Source organism: Callorhinchus milii, unplaced genomic scaffold (assembly GCF_018977255.1).
Source record: "Callorhinchus milii isolate IMCB2004 unplaced genomic scaffold, IMCB_Cmil_1.0 Scaffold3, whole genome shotgun sequence".
Taxonomy (NCBI): domain Eukaryota; kingdom Metazoa; phylum Chordata; class Chondrichthyes; order Chimaeriformes; family Callorhinchidae; genus Callorhinchus; species Callorhinchus milii.
The window spans coordinates 2964299-2980530 of NW_024704744.1; the positions used below are offsets into that span (position 1 = coordinate 2964299).

The following is a 16232-nucleotide window of genomic DNA, read 5'->3' on the forward strand; positions in this document are numbered from 1 at the left end:
CAGCACAGGTCCACTTGCAGTGTAATCGGACGGTAGAACTCCACTGGAAGAAGCCCACTACCTCTTTCTTTCCACTATTTCAAAGGAAAATGGTACATTTTTCCCTGTTATCCAAATTTGTATTCTGAACAATTTGGTCACTCAATCCACGACTGTTTGCAGGACACTGCTGTGTGCAATTGGCTGCCACGTTTCTCCCACAAAATATTCAGACAATTTACTTTACAGTATATTCTGTGAAGCGCTTTGAGACTTCTCAATGACGTGATAGGGCACTATATCAAAAGCAAGGATTCTTATAAGGATAAAACCATAGAAATTTACAACACAGAAGATTCGACCTTAGGCAAGTTTCCTTACTCCACGCGCCTCTGTTTACGCAACAGTAAGTAGGAACAAGTTTGTTAGTCGATTGGCGGATCACTTTCTGGGGGTAATAATCCCTTCAAAGATAACAATTTGGTCACTCAATCCACGACTCTGCAATTAGCTACAACAAATTACAAAGTCAATCCACTTTATAGTATATCCTGTGAAGCATTTTGAGACGCCGCAACAAGGATCATTATTATTATCACGTCTGTGCCGGCTCTTGACTGTCGCAGGCAGCGGAGTGGTCAAATAGAACAAGGAGGTGGAGAGAGAGAGAGCTCTGATCACAGGTGGAGCACATTTTCATTTCGCTTTATTTTGTCTTGGTTGGGGGAGGGCTGGAGTTTCAAACGAGAAGCTGTTGATGGTAAGTCAGCAGGGACACAGCAGCGAACCGCAAAACCGTGCAATACCGAGCCGGTTACTGCCTCCTGTACTGTGACCTGGGAAGTAATCACAAAACAAACAAATGCACAAGCAAACACTCCTTCTCCCAGAAGGTAACTGTTCATTGGAAACAGACTGCATTTTGCTGTTGATACATTTTCCAAAAAGACTGGGGTGGCGTTCCAAAAGGTGGGGGCAAAAAGGCTGAAGGCCCGATGGTGGGATGGGCCAGGCGGGGGTCGAGGAGCAGCCAGAGCCTGCTGAGCGGACAAGTCGGTAGCGGGTTAGCAGGTCAGAGAGGTAGGGAGGAGCAAGGCCGTGTAGGATTCTGAAGGTGATGATGAGCATTTTGACCTCTCGCCAGTTCTCTTGGGACATATATTGTATTTACAATGGTTGACTTTTGACTGTCAGTCAGTGGGCTTAAAATTGGATTTTCATTGCAGAGGTAGTGAAGGGGATTCGTTAATTCAGGCGTTCAAGTATACTTTTTAGGTCCACAGTCTTACACTCACACACATATATACACCTTTCAAATCTCATGTTGGAGGCCAATAATAACTCCAAAATCCTATTCTCCACCGACCACCATCTCCTCTGCACCCCCTCAAGCCCCTCAATCATCACATCTAATGCCAAGTGCGAAAAGATCACCTCCAAAATTGCCAACATCCGTCTGACAGTTTCACCCCTCTGCCCCATGTTGCCTACCACTACCCCCATTCCATCTCCCTAACCCACCCGACCTCAGCTCGTCAAAGTCACAAACAATATCTGTGCCCAGGGCTCTCTCTACCTCCTCGTCCTGGACCTCTCCAGGATACAGTTCGATACTGTTGATCACGCCATCCTCCACCTCCTGTCCTCCATCATCACTTCAGTGGGACCGCACTCACTTGGTTTGAGTCCTACCTCACAAACCACCAGCACTACATTTTACAAATATTTTTTCTTCTCGCTATCGTCCAGTCACTTGCGGGATACCCCAGGGATCCATCCTTGGCCCCTTCTCTTCCTTATCTATATGCTCCCTCTCGGTGATGTCATCTGCAGACACGGGGTTAACTTCCACATCTATGCGGATGACACTCAACTCTACTTTTCCACCTCCAGCTGCGACCCCCAGGCCCCTGATGTACTGTCAGCTTGTCTGACAGACACCAAGAGCTGAATGAGCTCAAATTTCCTGCAGTTAAACGTCAACAAGACGGAAGCCATACTCTGGCTCCCATCGACATTTTCTGTCCCACAGTTTCGACCTCCTCAACCTACCCGACCTGTCCTTAAAACTCTCCGAACCCGTGTGCAGCATAGGCATCAGGTTCCACCCCCAGTTATCCTTCCTCCCACACATCCAGTCCCTGACCAGCACCACTTTATTCCACCTCCGCCACATTGCACCGTCTACGATAATACCTCACCCCAAAAGATGCCAAAACCCTTGGCCATATCTTTGTCACCTCTCGGCTGAACTACCCTAACGCCCTCCTCACCGGTCTCCCCTCCTCCACTTCACAAAATCCAGCTCATTCAAAACTCCGTCACCTGCATTCTCACCCGCACCAAACCCCGATTACCCCAGTTCTTGCCAAACTCCACCGGCACCCTGTCACAGAGCGGATCAACTTCAAGATCCTCACTCTAGTGTTTAAATCCCTCCATTCCTTGTCACCCTCCTATCTCTAACCTCCTCTCCCCACAGCAGTACGCGCTGCCTCCGCTCTACTGGGTCTGGCCTCTTCGGTGTCCCCCGAATCCTCCGCTCCAACATTGGCGGCCATGCCTTCAGCCTCTATGCCTCCCTCAATCCCTTCGCCTCGCCCCCTCCTTCCCTATCTTCAGGTCATGCCTGAAGACCTTCCTCTTTGACCGCGCCTAATGGTCACCTTCCCCCTCCCCCTGGCTCAGCCACGGGCTCATTGTTAAGCTCTGAGACACCGCCCAGCGTGCTACATAAATGCAAGTTGTTATTGTTGTTGAAAGCATCCATGTGCACAACAGTGCACATACACCTGTACACATGGACATTTACACATCTGGACCCTCATATTACACATACCTGTATGCAAGCAAGCACATCTACGTGCTCACATACATGCCTGCGTACAGACACAAACACCTGCGCTCACAAACACGTACGCTATGCTGTCTCCACTCACTCTTGACCCATTGGAGTTTTCACAATGCCTCTCACGGTGGCATGCATCATGGCACTGCTGGATGGCACGTCATTTCTTCCTGAAATCCGAAAGAGACAGTTTCACAGTAAAACACGAGCCAGAATGTGAAGTCAGTCAGACATCATCACAACAGGGCCAGAACCAAAGTTATATAATACACATATTGTGGAGTCCTGTAGCTCAGTGGTTAGAGCGCTCGCCTTGCAAGCGAGGCACCTGGGTTCAATTCCAGGCAGAGGGCGAAACCTTGGGCAAGTTTCTTTCCTTAGTCCACACACCTAATAATAATCCCTCCAAAAACAAAAACAATAATAAATCAGTCATTTTCAATCCACGACTGTTTGTGGGGACGCTGCTGTGCGCAATTGGCTGCTGCGTTTCGCCCACAAATGTACAGTCAATTCGCTTTACAGCATATTCTGTGAAGCGCTTTGAGACGTCTAGAAGACGTGAAAAGCGCTATATCAAATGCAAGGATTATTATTATTGTTGTTATAATAATCCTTACATTTGATACAGCGCCTTACCACATCATTGAGATGTCTCAAAGCACTTCACAGAATACCCCGATGTGAAAGGTGTTATACAAATATAATTTTGGATTGTATATTGTAAAGTGGATTGGCTGTGTGCTTTGTAGGCAAAACGCGGCAGCCAATTGTCCCACAAACAGTCATGGATTGAGTCACCACATTTTTATTTGGAGGGATTATTACCCCCGGAAAGCGATCCGCCAATCGAACACAACTGGGTTCCTACTTACTGCTGGTAAATAGAGGCGTGTGGAGTAAGGAAACTTGCCTAAGGTTTCGCCCTGTCCGGGAATCGAACGCAGGTCCTCACCCTTGCAAGGCGAGTGCTTTAACCACTGCACGACGGGACTCCATTGCATCATAGAATCTTGCTGACAAACACTTTGCAGCGCTGTCGTGTTTTGAGCCATTTTGACCCAGAATACGCTGTACAAGGCAGGTTCTTACCTACTGACATTAGCATTTGGTTGGTGTTCACCGCTGCTCGTGCCGCGCTGGTCACTGTCCCTCTCACAGGGTAGCTCGGCATCTTGTGAGGGTCAGACAACAGGGAAGAAAGACGGTGAGCGTTTGTGAAACCAAATCCTCAGCAAGTCTTCACAGGTCACAGCGCGGGGGGGGGGGGGGGCAAACTTTGGGCTACCAGATTTCGGAAACATCCGCGGCCGCACAGGCAATATTTTGTCCTGATTGGCCAGTCCCATTGCAACGCCTGTATTTGCTCACCAGACAATGAAGTTGGGAATGGTTCCTGCACCAAATAAAATCATCTCTGAGCCGTACGTGACCTGTGGGCCACCAGTTAGACTAACCTGGTTTACACTAAGCATACAGCAGCCCCAGGCCAACTACCCTAACCCCAGCTCAGGTACCCAGCCGCCACGATCACACGGAAGACATCCCCCTTACATGAACAACAACTTGTATTTATATAGCGCCCCAGACGTGGGGCAGCATCTCGGAGCGCTTAACAGTGGCGGAGCTTGACACCGAACCAGGGGGAGGGAGGAGGTGACCGTAAGCATGGCCGAAGACTAAGATCCGTCGTGATCTAAAAGAGATCTAAAACTGTCGTAAATTACTGCCACACCAACCAGTAGAAATCATTTCTCCCTGCTGACTGTCAAAACCCCTCATTATTTTAAAGACTTTGATCAGATCACCCTTAAACCATCTCTGTTCCAGCAGAAAATGTCCCAGTTCCTCCAGTCTCCACTCATAGGCCAAATCGCTCATCCCTGGTATCATCCTGGTGAATCTCCCCAACACGTCTTTTGCTTTGACGCTGTTCCAATAGTCAGGTGACCAAAACCGAACACAATATTCAAACTGAGATCTAACTAATGATTCATAAGAACAACAACTTGCATTTATATAGTGTTCTTCACGTGGGGTGGCATCTCAGAGTGCTTATAAGTTTAGCATTACCTCCTTACTTTTATATTCAATATCCATATTTATAATTTATATTTATCTTTGCGAGCGAGAGACCTGAGTTCAATTCCAGGCAGAGGGCGAAACCTTGGGCAAGTTTCCTTACTCCACACAGAGCCTAATAATAATCCCTCCTAAACCAAAACAATAATAAATTGGTCATTTTCAATCCACGACTGTTTGTGGGACATTGCTGTGCGCAATTGGCTGCCGCGTTCGCCCACAAATATACAGTCAATTCACTTTACAGTGTGTTCTGTGAAGCGCTTTGGGAGGTCCTCCCGACGTGAAAAGCGCTATATCAAATGCAAACATTATTATTATTATTATTATTATAAAACCTAAGATTCCATTAGCTTTTTTGAAAGGAGCTGCACAAATATTATTAATAATCATAATCCTTGCATTTGACATAGCGCCTTATCACGTGGTTGAGACGTCTCAAAGTGCTTCACGGAATATGTTGTGGAGTGGATTGACTATGTATTTTGTGGGAAAAACGTGGCAGCAAATTGCACACAGCAGTGTCACACAAACAGTCACGGGCTGAGTAATCAAATCCTCCCCTACAGTTTTTACATAAGTTTTTTTACATAAGTGTAAAGTGTAGTAGTATCTACAGCTTGACTACACCAACTGCCAGCTCATTAGACTTCCCAACGCTTCCCTCCACAAGCTGCAGATTATTCAGAACTCTGCAGCTCGTGTCCTCTCCTGCACCAGACTCCGCAAACCAATCACCCCTGTTCTTGTCCAGCTTCACTGGCTCCCCATCCCTCAGAGAATCGAGTACAAAACCCTCATTCTCACCTTCAAAGCACTCCATGGTTTTGCTCGCCTCTACCTCTCTGAACACCTAACCTCATATCAGCCTGTCCGCTCCCTCCACTTGGCGGACACCGGCCTGCTTCAGGTTCCCCGCACTTCCTGCCCCACCATTGGCTGTCGAGCATTCAGCATCTCTGCCCCCACACTCTGAAACACTATCCCATAATCTCTCCACCTCATTGCCTCCTTCAAGTCCCGTCTAAAGACCTTCCGTGCTCATCATGCCTTCAGCCACCCTCCCGCGCCCCTGCCCTCCATCCCTCCTGACCCCAACTCGAGTCCAAAAACTCCCGACTGTCCAGCGACCGAGGATGTCTTTCCGACATGAAGGGCGCTATACAAGTGTGATTTGTTATGATTCAGGGACACTGGTAATCTTTCACGTACAGGACAAGTGCCTTTGCATATAGTTTACACACAGCACCTAATAATAACCAATCCTGATTCATATTCTTATCCGCTAAACTGTGTAATGTTCCGAGCCAGAGATTAGTGTTGGTGGGTCAGTGGATACATACCGGTACTCTCGATGTCTGTTGCTGTGGGTAGGAATGGGGAGGGGATTGTGGATAGGACTGGGAAGGGGACTGTGGGTAGGACTGGGAAGGGGACTGTGGGTAGGACTGGGAAGGGGACTGTGGGTAGGACTGGGAAGGGGGCCGTTGGTAGGACTGAGAAGGGCCCTGTGGCTGGGACTGGGAAGGGGACTGTGGGTAGGACTGGGAAGGGGACTGTGGGTAGGACTGGGAAGGGGGCCGTTGGTAGGACTGAGAAGGGCCCTGTGGCTGGGACTGGGAAGGGGACTGTGGGTAGGACTGGGAAGGGGGCCTGTGGTAGGACTGGGGAGGGGCATGTGGGTGGGACTGGGAAGGGGGCCGGTGGTAGGACTGGGGCGAAGACTGTGGATAAGACTGAGAAGGCGGCTGCTGATAAGACTGGGCAGGGACTTGTGAGGCCATCCCTGGGTTGGTGACGTGCTTGGTTGCCATCTGGACGTACGGCATGTTGGAGGCTTGCGGGGGGATGTAGGAGGTGGACGGCTGGGGACTGGGCCGTGCCAGCACCCGGCGGTTAGTGTTGGTCTTGCAGAAGTTGATGTGACGGGGGGCTGCGGTTTCATTGAAACGCCTCAGGCAGTATGGGCACTCCACGTAATCTGTGGGGCAAAGCAGAAGCAGAATCAACAACAACAAAATTACATTTGTAAAGCGCTTTTCACTTCAGGAGGACATTCCAAGGCGCTGGACAGGCAGAGTTAGGGACCTGAGCTGAGGGTCGGGGGGTGGGGGTGGAGAAGTGGGGGAAGCAGGGAGATCGAAAGCACGGTCGAAGAGATGGGTCTTGAGATGGGTCTTGAAGGAGGCAAACGAGGGGGCAGGGCGGAGAGGCTGCGGGATGGAGTTCCAGAGGGTAGGGGAAGAGTGGCAGAAGGCCGGCCCACCGATAATGGGGCAAGCGAGGCAGGGGACGTGAAGCAGGCCAGAGCCCGCTGAGCGGAGGGAGCGAACAGGATGGTAGGAGGTTAGGAGGTCGCAGAGCTAGGGGGGAGCAAGACTGTGGAGGTTTGAAGGTGAGGACCGAGATCTTGAACTGTATCCTCTGTGTGATGGGAAGCCAGTGGAGTCGGGCGAGGATGGGGGTGATAGAGTCACGGAGTTTGGTGCAGGAGAGGTCACGAGCTGCAGAGTTCTGGATGATCTGCAGCCTGTGGAGGGAGGTGTTGGGGAGGCCGACAAGCAATGAGTTTGCATAGTCGAGCCTCGATGTAATGAAGGCGTGTGTGAGGGTTTCGGTGGCCTGCGGTGTGAGACAGTGGCAGAGTCGGGCGATGTTGCGGAGGTGGGGGAAGGAAGAACGGGTCATGGCGCAGATGTGGGGTGGAAAGGATAGTTGAGGGTCAAACAATACCCCAAGGTTCCGGACTGGCTTAGCGAGGTGGAGTGTGCAACCATGGGTCCATCTTCAAGAAAGAGATTGACAGATGTTTGGTAGGTCGGGGTATTAAGGGATACAGTGAGAAAGCAGGAAATTGGATTTGAAATTCTAGTAAAGATATAGATCAGCCATGATCTAATTAAATGGCGGAACAGGCTCGACGGGCTGAATGGCCTACTCCTGTTCCTATGCTCCTATGGATGGTGATGCTATCAGCGCCTGAGGTGAGGAGGCGCTGACGGGAGCCAATCAGCCTCGGTCTTGTTGACATTCAACTGAATCAGCAACAACAACAACAATATAATACAATCCTTGCATTTCATATAGCGCCTTATCATGTCTTCATGACGTCTCAAAGCGCTTCACAGAAGAAACTGTAAACTGGATTCACTGTACATTTTATGGGTGAAACGCAGCAGCCAATTATGTACAATAGTGTCCCACAAATAGTCTTGGATTAAAGTGACATATTATTTATTTTTTTAAGGAATTATTACCCCAAAAAAACCCGCCAATCGACTGACAACCAGATTCCTACTTTCTACTAGGTAAACAGAGGCGTGTAATAATAATAATAATAATTAATAACAATAATCCTTGCATTTGATAGAGCGCTTTTCACATCTTCTCGACGTCTCAAAGTGCTTCACAGAATATGCTGTAAAGTGAATTGACCGTACATTTGTGGGCTGTGTGGAGTAAAGAAACTTGCCCAACATTTCGCCCTGCCCAGGAATCGAACCCAGGTGTCTTGCTTGCGAGGCGAGGGCCCTAATCACTGAGATACAGGACTCCACATGCCATGCCTCAAACTATATATTGTATTGCAAGATATTATTTCTTAACAGAATTACACAGAATTCCTATCGGACATTACATGTCCCTGTGTTCTTAGAAGGTGACACAGCATATAGTTAATCACTGTCACACCTGGATTGATGCTTGGGGGTGGTGGGGGTGGGAGAGGGAGACCCTTCGCAATGGCATCTGTAGCTGTCCTGGCCGATCTGATGGATGTGATGAAATCCTCATGTTGTTGCCTCCAGTTTGTTGTACCGCCGACTCTCATCTGTAACAGCAATAAGGCAGCGTGGTGTCACTGTAATACCCCACTACACACACCATGTGTGGTATTGCTGTAATACCCCACTACACACACCATGTGTGGTATTACTGTAATACCCCACTACACACACCATGTGTGGTATTGCTGTAATACCCCACTACACACACCATGTGTGGTATTACTGTAATACCCCACTACACACACCATGTGTGGTATTGCTGTAATACCCCACTACACACACCGTGTGTGGTATTACTGTAATACCCCACTACACACACCGTGTGTGGTATTACTGTAATACCCCACTACACACACCGTGTGTGGTATTACTGTAATACCCCACTACACACACCGTGTGTGGTATTACTGTAATACCCCACTACACACACCGTGTGTGGTATTACTGTAATACCCCACTACACACACCGTGTGTGGTATTACTGTAATACCCCACTACACACACCGTGTGTGGTATTACTGTAATACCCCACTACACACACCGTGTGTGGTATTACTGTAATACCCCACTACACACACCATGTGTGGTGTCACTGTAAATACCCCACTACACACACCGTGTGTGGTATTACTGTAATACCCCACTACACACACCGTGTGTGGTATTACTGTAATACCCCACTACACACACCATGTGTGGTGTCACTGTAAATACCCCTACACCCAACCTCATGTGTTGTATAAGCACTCCCAGGTCAGCTACAGGCACGGGTTAGATACACAGTAAAGCTCGCTCTACACTGTCCATCCAGCACTCCCTGGCTTATGCTGACACATCACTGAAACTAAAACAAGAACAATCTGTATGGTGAACTTGGTTGATCGCTTTGGCTTCTGGATTTAAAGACTGTGGGACTTTGAAATCACAAAGTCCCATAGTTCGAGGTGATGTTGGTTGGATAGGACATCAAACCAAGTCTCTGTCTGTGCCTGTTCAGGTAAGATCCTCCAGATAAATTGGTCACCCACCTCATGACTGCTTGTGGGAGACCTGTGTGCAAACTGACTGGATGCTAAAGATCCTAAGACAAGAATTGAAAAGAGAAGGGAACTTGCTCCCAGAGTCCTGGCTGACAATCCCCCAATTAAAAATTCATCATTTTGTTTGAATGGCACGTGCAAATTGATTGCGTTTCCCCACAAAAACGTCCCTACAGTTGACAGTTTCATATGCACTGTATATCAAACCCAATGTTCTTTTTCTACGTGACTAAGATGGGGGGGCGGGTGGGGGGGATTGGAGACGAAGTGGGGAGGGGAGGGGGAAGAAGTTGCAAATGTTAACACGTTATACACTATGGCAAGCTTTGTTGTTTTAGTTGGTTAGACTCCAGCAGTTACCGCAACACCACACCCGGGGGCCTGAAGCTCTGGCTCTTGACAGCCTACGCCTAATACTCTCCATAATTAGGTAAGCAGGAAACGTCCCTCCAGAGAGAGAGAGAGAGCGCACTGCATTCCAACAATCTCTCTCTGGGATTTCCATGTGTAGGTGGGATGCGTGGAATTCTCAATTTGGTTTGCATAATCTTAAACACGGTAATGGATCTCCGCATGTGTCCGACACCCGGCTGACCCCAAAAAAATGTAGCAAGGATAAATCTGTGAGATATTGTCCAAGTAATAATAATAATAATAATCCTTGCATTTGATATAGTGCCTTATCATTTCTTCGAGACGTCTCAAAGCGCTTCGCTGAATATGCTGTTAAGTGAATTGACTGTATATTTTGTTGGCGAAAGACGGCAGCCAATTGCACACAGCAGCGTCCCCACAAACAGTCGTGGATTGAGTGACCAAATTATTAATATTATTTTTTTGTAGGGATTGTTATCCTCTCGGAAAAGCAATCCGCCAATCGACTAGCAACCGGGTTCCTACTTACTGTTCGGTAAACAGAGGCGAGTGGAGTAAGTAAGGAAACTTGCCTAAGGTTTCGCCCTGACCAGGAATCTAACCCGGGTCCTCTCGCTTGCGAGGCGATTGCTCTAACCACTACACTACAGGACTCCACAAGTACCATGTTATACGACAGTGATTTTTCAGTATTAAAATTCACTGTACCTTCGGTGCGTTAGATGACCTGACTGAACCGATGCCTGTGCCAGAGATCCTTTGTTTCTGGGAATTAAAGAGACGATGTTTCTTCGAAGAGACGCTGTTGCAAATCGTTTCATGTCTGGACTGTGCATGCAAAAAAAAAACATGTAAAAAAACCCGAATCTTTCCAGATTTAAGAAAGAAAACTACGTTTTTACAGGTGAAACGGTCTCCAAGAACTTTTGGAGTGATTAGTGTCGAGTGTACCAGAATGATGCTATAGATGAGGAGGAACTTCAGTTATGTGGAGAGACTAGAGAGGCTCGAATTATTCTCCTTAGAGGAGAGGAGGTTGAGAGGATATTTAATAGATGTGTTCAATATGAGGGATTTTGATGAGTAGATAGGGAGAAACTGTTTTCTCTGGCGGGTGGGTCAGTAACCAGAGGACACAGATTTAAGATAATTTGCAAAAGAACCAGAGGGGAGACGGGGGAGAATTTTTTTTACCCAGAGAGTTGTTACGGTCTGAAATACATTGCCTGAAAGGGTGGTGGAAGCAGATTCAATAGTAACTTTCAGAAGGGAAATGGATAGGTACTTAAAATGGAAAAATGATCCCATGGCACTATTCAAATAGAAGGGAGTTTCTCTCTCCTGATGTCTTGGCCAACAATACCCCAAATAGAATTGGTCACTCACTCCATGGCTATTTGTGGGACATTGCTGTGCGCAAATTGGTTGCCCACAGTCATTATTAGACTTCACGGTAAAATCAGGTGAAGCACTTTGAGATGTCTTCCTGACGTGAGAGGCGCGACATCAAATATAAAGGATAATTAACAGCACACAGCCTCAGGGCTAAAGCAAGGATTGTGGGAGAAAGGAATACATCCCACCACTGTGTCGGAGGGTTAGCATAGGGATTTAAACCCCATGTCAGAACTGAGAAGCCACATAGTGTTTTTCTGGTCAGCCGGGTGTCTGACACATACGGAAACCCATCACTGTGCTTACGAATATCCAAACCAAACTGAGAATTCCATACATCCCACCTACACGTGGAAATTGCAAATACATTGCTGGAATGGAATGTGCACTCTCTCCCTGGAGGGATGCATCCCGCTGACCTAATTATAGAGAGTATTAGGCACAGGTTGGCAGGAGTCAAGCCTTGGGGTCCGCAGAATGTGTGTTGGGGTAACTGCTGGAGTCTGACCATCTAAAACCACGTAGCTTGCCATTCAGAGCACTGTTTGGCACGCTTTACTACTGCTTGTCTAGCTAGGACCACCCTACCCATCGGGGCCTTGGCTTGCAGGGTTAACGGGAACTGAGTGGGAGGATTTCCTGCCGCCAGTGACTGGTCTGTCATCAGCAGTGCCCTGGAATACTGCGGACCCGCCTGGCTCAGGAACCGGACTAGAGACCGTCACAGAGGGCTCAATTCCGACATTCTGTTTACCATAAATGTCACCTTGGAGCCGGTTCAGCTCCAAGCAGACTCCCAGGCAGTGCTGGGGGTACCCTGCGTTCTGTGAGAAGCGTAAGAATTAGAGAGAATAATTCATAACAGAAGATCTTACCAAGGATGCAGGGTTGAACTTTCTGGTACAGAACCTACACGGTTCGACGTTTGCATTCTCTTCTGTGCTCAGGAAAGAGGAAGAATATGTTACAGTTATGTTATCTGTTCTGATTTGGTTCAGATCATACCTCTCCCACCGTCTCTATTTCATCACAAATGGCTTCTCCTCTAACCCCCGCACTCGTGCGGAGTTCCTAGGGGCTCAGTCCTTGATCCCCTCCTCTTCAATATCTATATGCTCCCTCTGGGTGACATCGTCCGCAGACATGGGGTCAACTTCTACATGTATGCGGATGACACCTAACTCTATCTCTCTGCCTCCACCCTGAACTCCAGGACCCCCTACCTCTGTGACTTTCTAACACCCTTTCAAGATGCACGCTCCCTCCGCTCAGCGGGCTCTGGCCTGCTTTACGTCGCCCGCCTTGCCCACCCGACCACTAGCGGGTGGCCTTCTGCCACTCTGTCCCCACCCTCTGGAACTCCATCCCGCAGTCCCTCCGCCTCGCCCCCCCCCCCCCTCCCTTGCCACCTTCAAGAGCCATCTCAAGACCTTCCTCTTCGACCGTGTCTTTGGTCACCCTCCCCGATCCCGACCACCAGTTCAGGTCTGAAACACTGATTGTCCAGCGCCTTGGGACGTCCTCCCAATGTGAAAGGCACTATACATATAATAATAATAATCCTTGCATTTGATATAGCGCTTTTCACGTCTTCTCGACGTCTCAAAGAGCTTCACAGAATATGATGTAAAGTGAATTAACAGTATATTTGTGGGCGAAACGTGGCACCAATTGCGCACAGCAGTGTCCCACAAACAGTCGTGGATTGAGAATGACCAATTTATTATTGTTTTGTTTTTTGGAGGGATTATTATCAGGGGTGTGGGATAAGGAAACTTGCCCAAGGTTTTGCCCTGCCTGGAATTGAACCCAGGTCTCCCGCTTGCAAAGCGAGTGCTCTAACCACTGAGCTACAGGACGCATATATATATATATTATATACATTGAACATTTGGAAGTACTAGCTCTTTCACCTTTTTAAAAAAATCAGCCATCAAATTACTGAATCGGAAAATGTGAGCCTTTACAGTATATTCTGTGAAGCCGTCATTTTGTTGTTGTTGTTTTGGAATACACTGTCCTTCTGGACAAGGTTGTTGGTTCAAGCCTCACGTCAGTACTTGGAATCACATCGTCTAAGATGACATTCCTGGGGGAGTGCTGGGGGCAGGGTTGGGGAGTAAGCAGGTTGGAGAGTTAAAGAGGTTGCCAGGGCATAAAGGGATGTGTGCTGGATTGTAGGAGGTACCATCCAGGTGGACGCTAAGGATCTCATGCGCAAATTGGCCATGACTTTTGCCTAGAAAAACACACCGTCACTGGATTTCACAGGAAAAATCCCCTGAAGCGCGCGCTTGGAGGCATCTCGACGATCCAATAAGGCGCTGTGTCAAACACAAGGATTACAAAATCCTATGAAATCCCTTCCACCCTGGCTCCTCTCTACCACTCCAACCTGCTTACTCCGTATCCCTCTACCCAGTGTCTCCGCTCGACTGGCTCCAGCTTCCTACTTGTCCCTTGTGCCCTGCGACCCACCATCGGTGGCCACACTTTGATCCACCATCCCCCGAAATTCTAGAACACTCTTCCTGTATCCCTCCGCCTTGCCCCTTCCTTCCCCATCTTCAGATCATGCCTGAAGAACCCCCCTCTTCGACTGTGCCTACAGTCACCTCCCCTCTCTGGCCGGCTCGGCTATTGCCAAGCCCTCTGAGACGCTACAAGGCGTGAGGGGCGCTAGATAAATGCAAGTTGTTGTACTGTAATCCAGGTTAGCAAAACACACTCAGCACCGCAGAGTCAGTGAGGGAGGACTGCGATATCATCACTACAATGTGATAGTAACACACGATTGTAACAAGGGCAGATTACTTTGCTGTTCTGGACCAGAATCGTGACGCTGCTTATCTGCTCTGCTTTAAGCGCTCCGAGACGTTACCCAGCGTGGAGGGCGCTATATAAGTGCAAGTGGTTGTCGCTGCTCTGCCTCTGTTTGCGAGAGACTTCGCTCCCCGGTTTGTTTGTGCAGCACAAAAGGAACCAAAGCCCTAACTTTTTACAAATAACTGTTTGTGGGACACTGCTGTGCGCAACCGGCTGCCGCTTTTCGCCCGCAAAATACAGTCACTCCACTTTACAGTCTATCTTTACGTGACGCTCACGCTCTCACTTACGTGGATTATTCATTTTCTGTGACAGACACCCACCGCGCTGTGGAATTCAAGCCCACCCCCAGAAGCTGGTGTATGTCTGTGGTAGTTAAGGCCAACGCTCCCCCTCCCACTCCATGCTGCCTCGTGATGCACCCGTATCCTCTATAGCAACCGTTGTTAGGGGCTGACCAAGACGACATAGCCATTTCCCTGCATTGTTTCCTTTCATCTTTGCTGACAAAGCCCCCACATCTGGAAAGTCACTTGACAAAGACGAGGGAAGATAGGGCAGTGGAGAGGAGAGCAATTGGGATGATGCCCAGTATTGGAGGCACGAGCTTTGAGGTGCCCTAAACACACTCAGGCTCTTAAGTCTTAGAGGCGCATTGGTTGTTCACTTCACGTCTGTTCTTAGGATGTTGCTGTGCGCAAATCGGCTGCCGCGGTTCAGCTGAAAAATACACAGGCACTACACTACACGTGGACTCCACGTAAACTACAGGACTAGTGGGGTCTGTAATATAGTGGTTCGAGCACTCGCCTCGGAAGCGAGAGGACCTGGGATCGATTCCCGGGCAGGGGGAAATTTTAGGCAAGTTTCGTCACTCCGCACGCCTCTGTCTACTCAGCAGTAAATAGGAACCCGGTTGTTAAGTCGATTGCCGGATCGCTTTCCGAGGGTAATAAATTTGGTCACTCAATCCACGACTGTCTGTGGGACACTCCTGTGCACAACTGTGCATTTCGCCACAAAATAGTCAATCCACTTTACAATATATTCTGAGAAGCGCTTTGAGAAATCTCAATGACATGATAAAGTGCTATATCTAATGCTAGTATTATTATCAGGAGGTTCTGCAGTGCTCCTGAGGCAATGTTAGTCACAGACCAGCCAGGGAGCGGGTGAGGTTGCGGTGTTGGGAGGAATGCAGACTTGGTCAGAGAGGACAAAAGGTTTAAAGGAGAAAGAGGTTTGAACAGGCGGGCTGGGTTCTGCGAATTGGGAGGTTGATACGGTCGGTGGACTCGACCTCGTTAATGTTGAGTTAGGAGAAAGTTACGTCTCATCCAGGACTTGGCGTCTTGACAGTCAGGCAGTCTTTCAGAACAGAGGTAGTCCTAGAGTCAAGGCTTGAGGCAGAGACATGGAGTTGGGCCATACTCCCAAACCACTATACCCCACCCACCCCCACCTTGAGTCCAACCCCCAGTTCGGGTGCTGAACTGTTGTTGTCTCTGTACGCACAGAACTGGACTCCACGACTGCAAATTATGTCACAATGGGTAGATGTAGACCATTAAAACCCCATGTAACTCCCTGGTTCAGTCCCTCCACCTTATTCATCTTTAAATCCCACTTTAAGACTAACCTCTTCGACCAAGTCTGCATCACCTCCCCCTTTCTTGGGGTCCAACCCCATCGCTGGTCAGCACTGTAAAACGCTACCTGTGCGAATGGGCGTTCTGTAAATGCAAGACTTGTTCCAAGAGAGGACCGAGGACAGAATCCTGAGGAACATTAGAGATAAGCACTTGTGTACACATGATGGGCTGAACGGCCGAAATTTTCGCTGTTGTTACCATTTAAGTCCCTTCATGGTCTAGCCCCATCCCTATCTCTACCACTCTTCTC

General features: G+C 48.6%; 1 protein-coding gene across 1 annotated transcript; it reads right to left on the bottom strand.

The window, feature by feature from the left end:
* Positions 1 to 567: 567 nt before the first annotated feature.
* Positions 568 to 12418, bottom strand: LOC103187029 (gamma-gliadin). Its single transcript, XM_007906351.2, has 7 exons — positions 12380 to 12418; positions 10818 to 10937; positions 8600 to 8738; positions 6253 to 6890; positions 3920 to 4001; positions 2919 to 2997; positions 568 to 815 (listed from the first exon to the last, which is right to left on the bottom strand). The coding sequence occupies exons 3-7, from the start codon at positions 8736 to 8738 to the stop codon at positions 794 to 796; spliced, it is 960 nt and encodes a 319-aa protein (XP_007904542.1). The 5' UTR covers positions 10818 to 10937; positions 12380 to 12418; the 3' UTR covers positions 568 to 793.
* Between the last annotated feature and the right edge of the window lie 3814 nt (positions 12419 to 16232).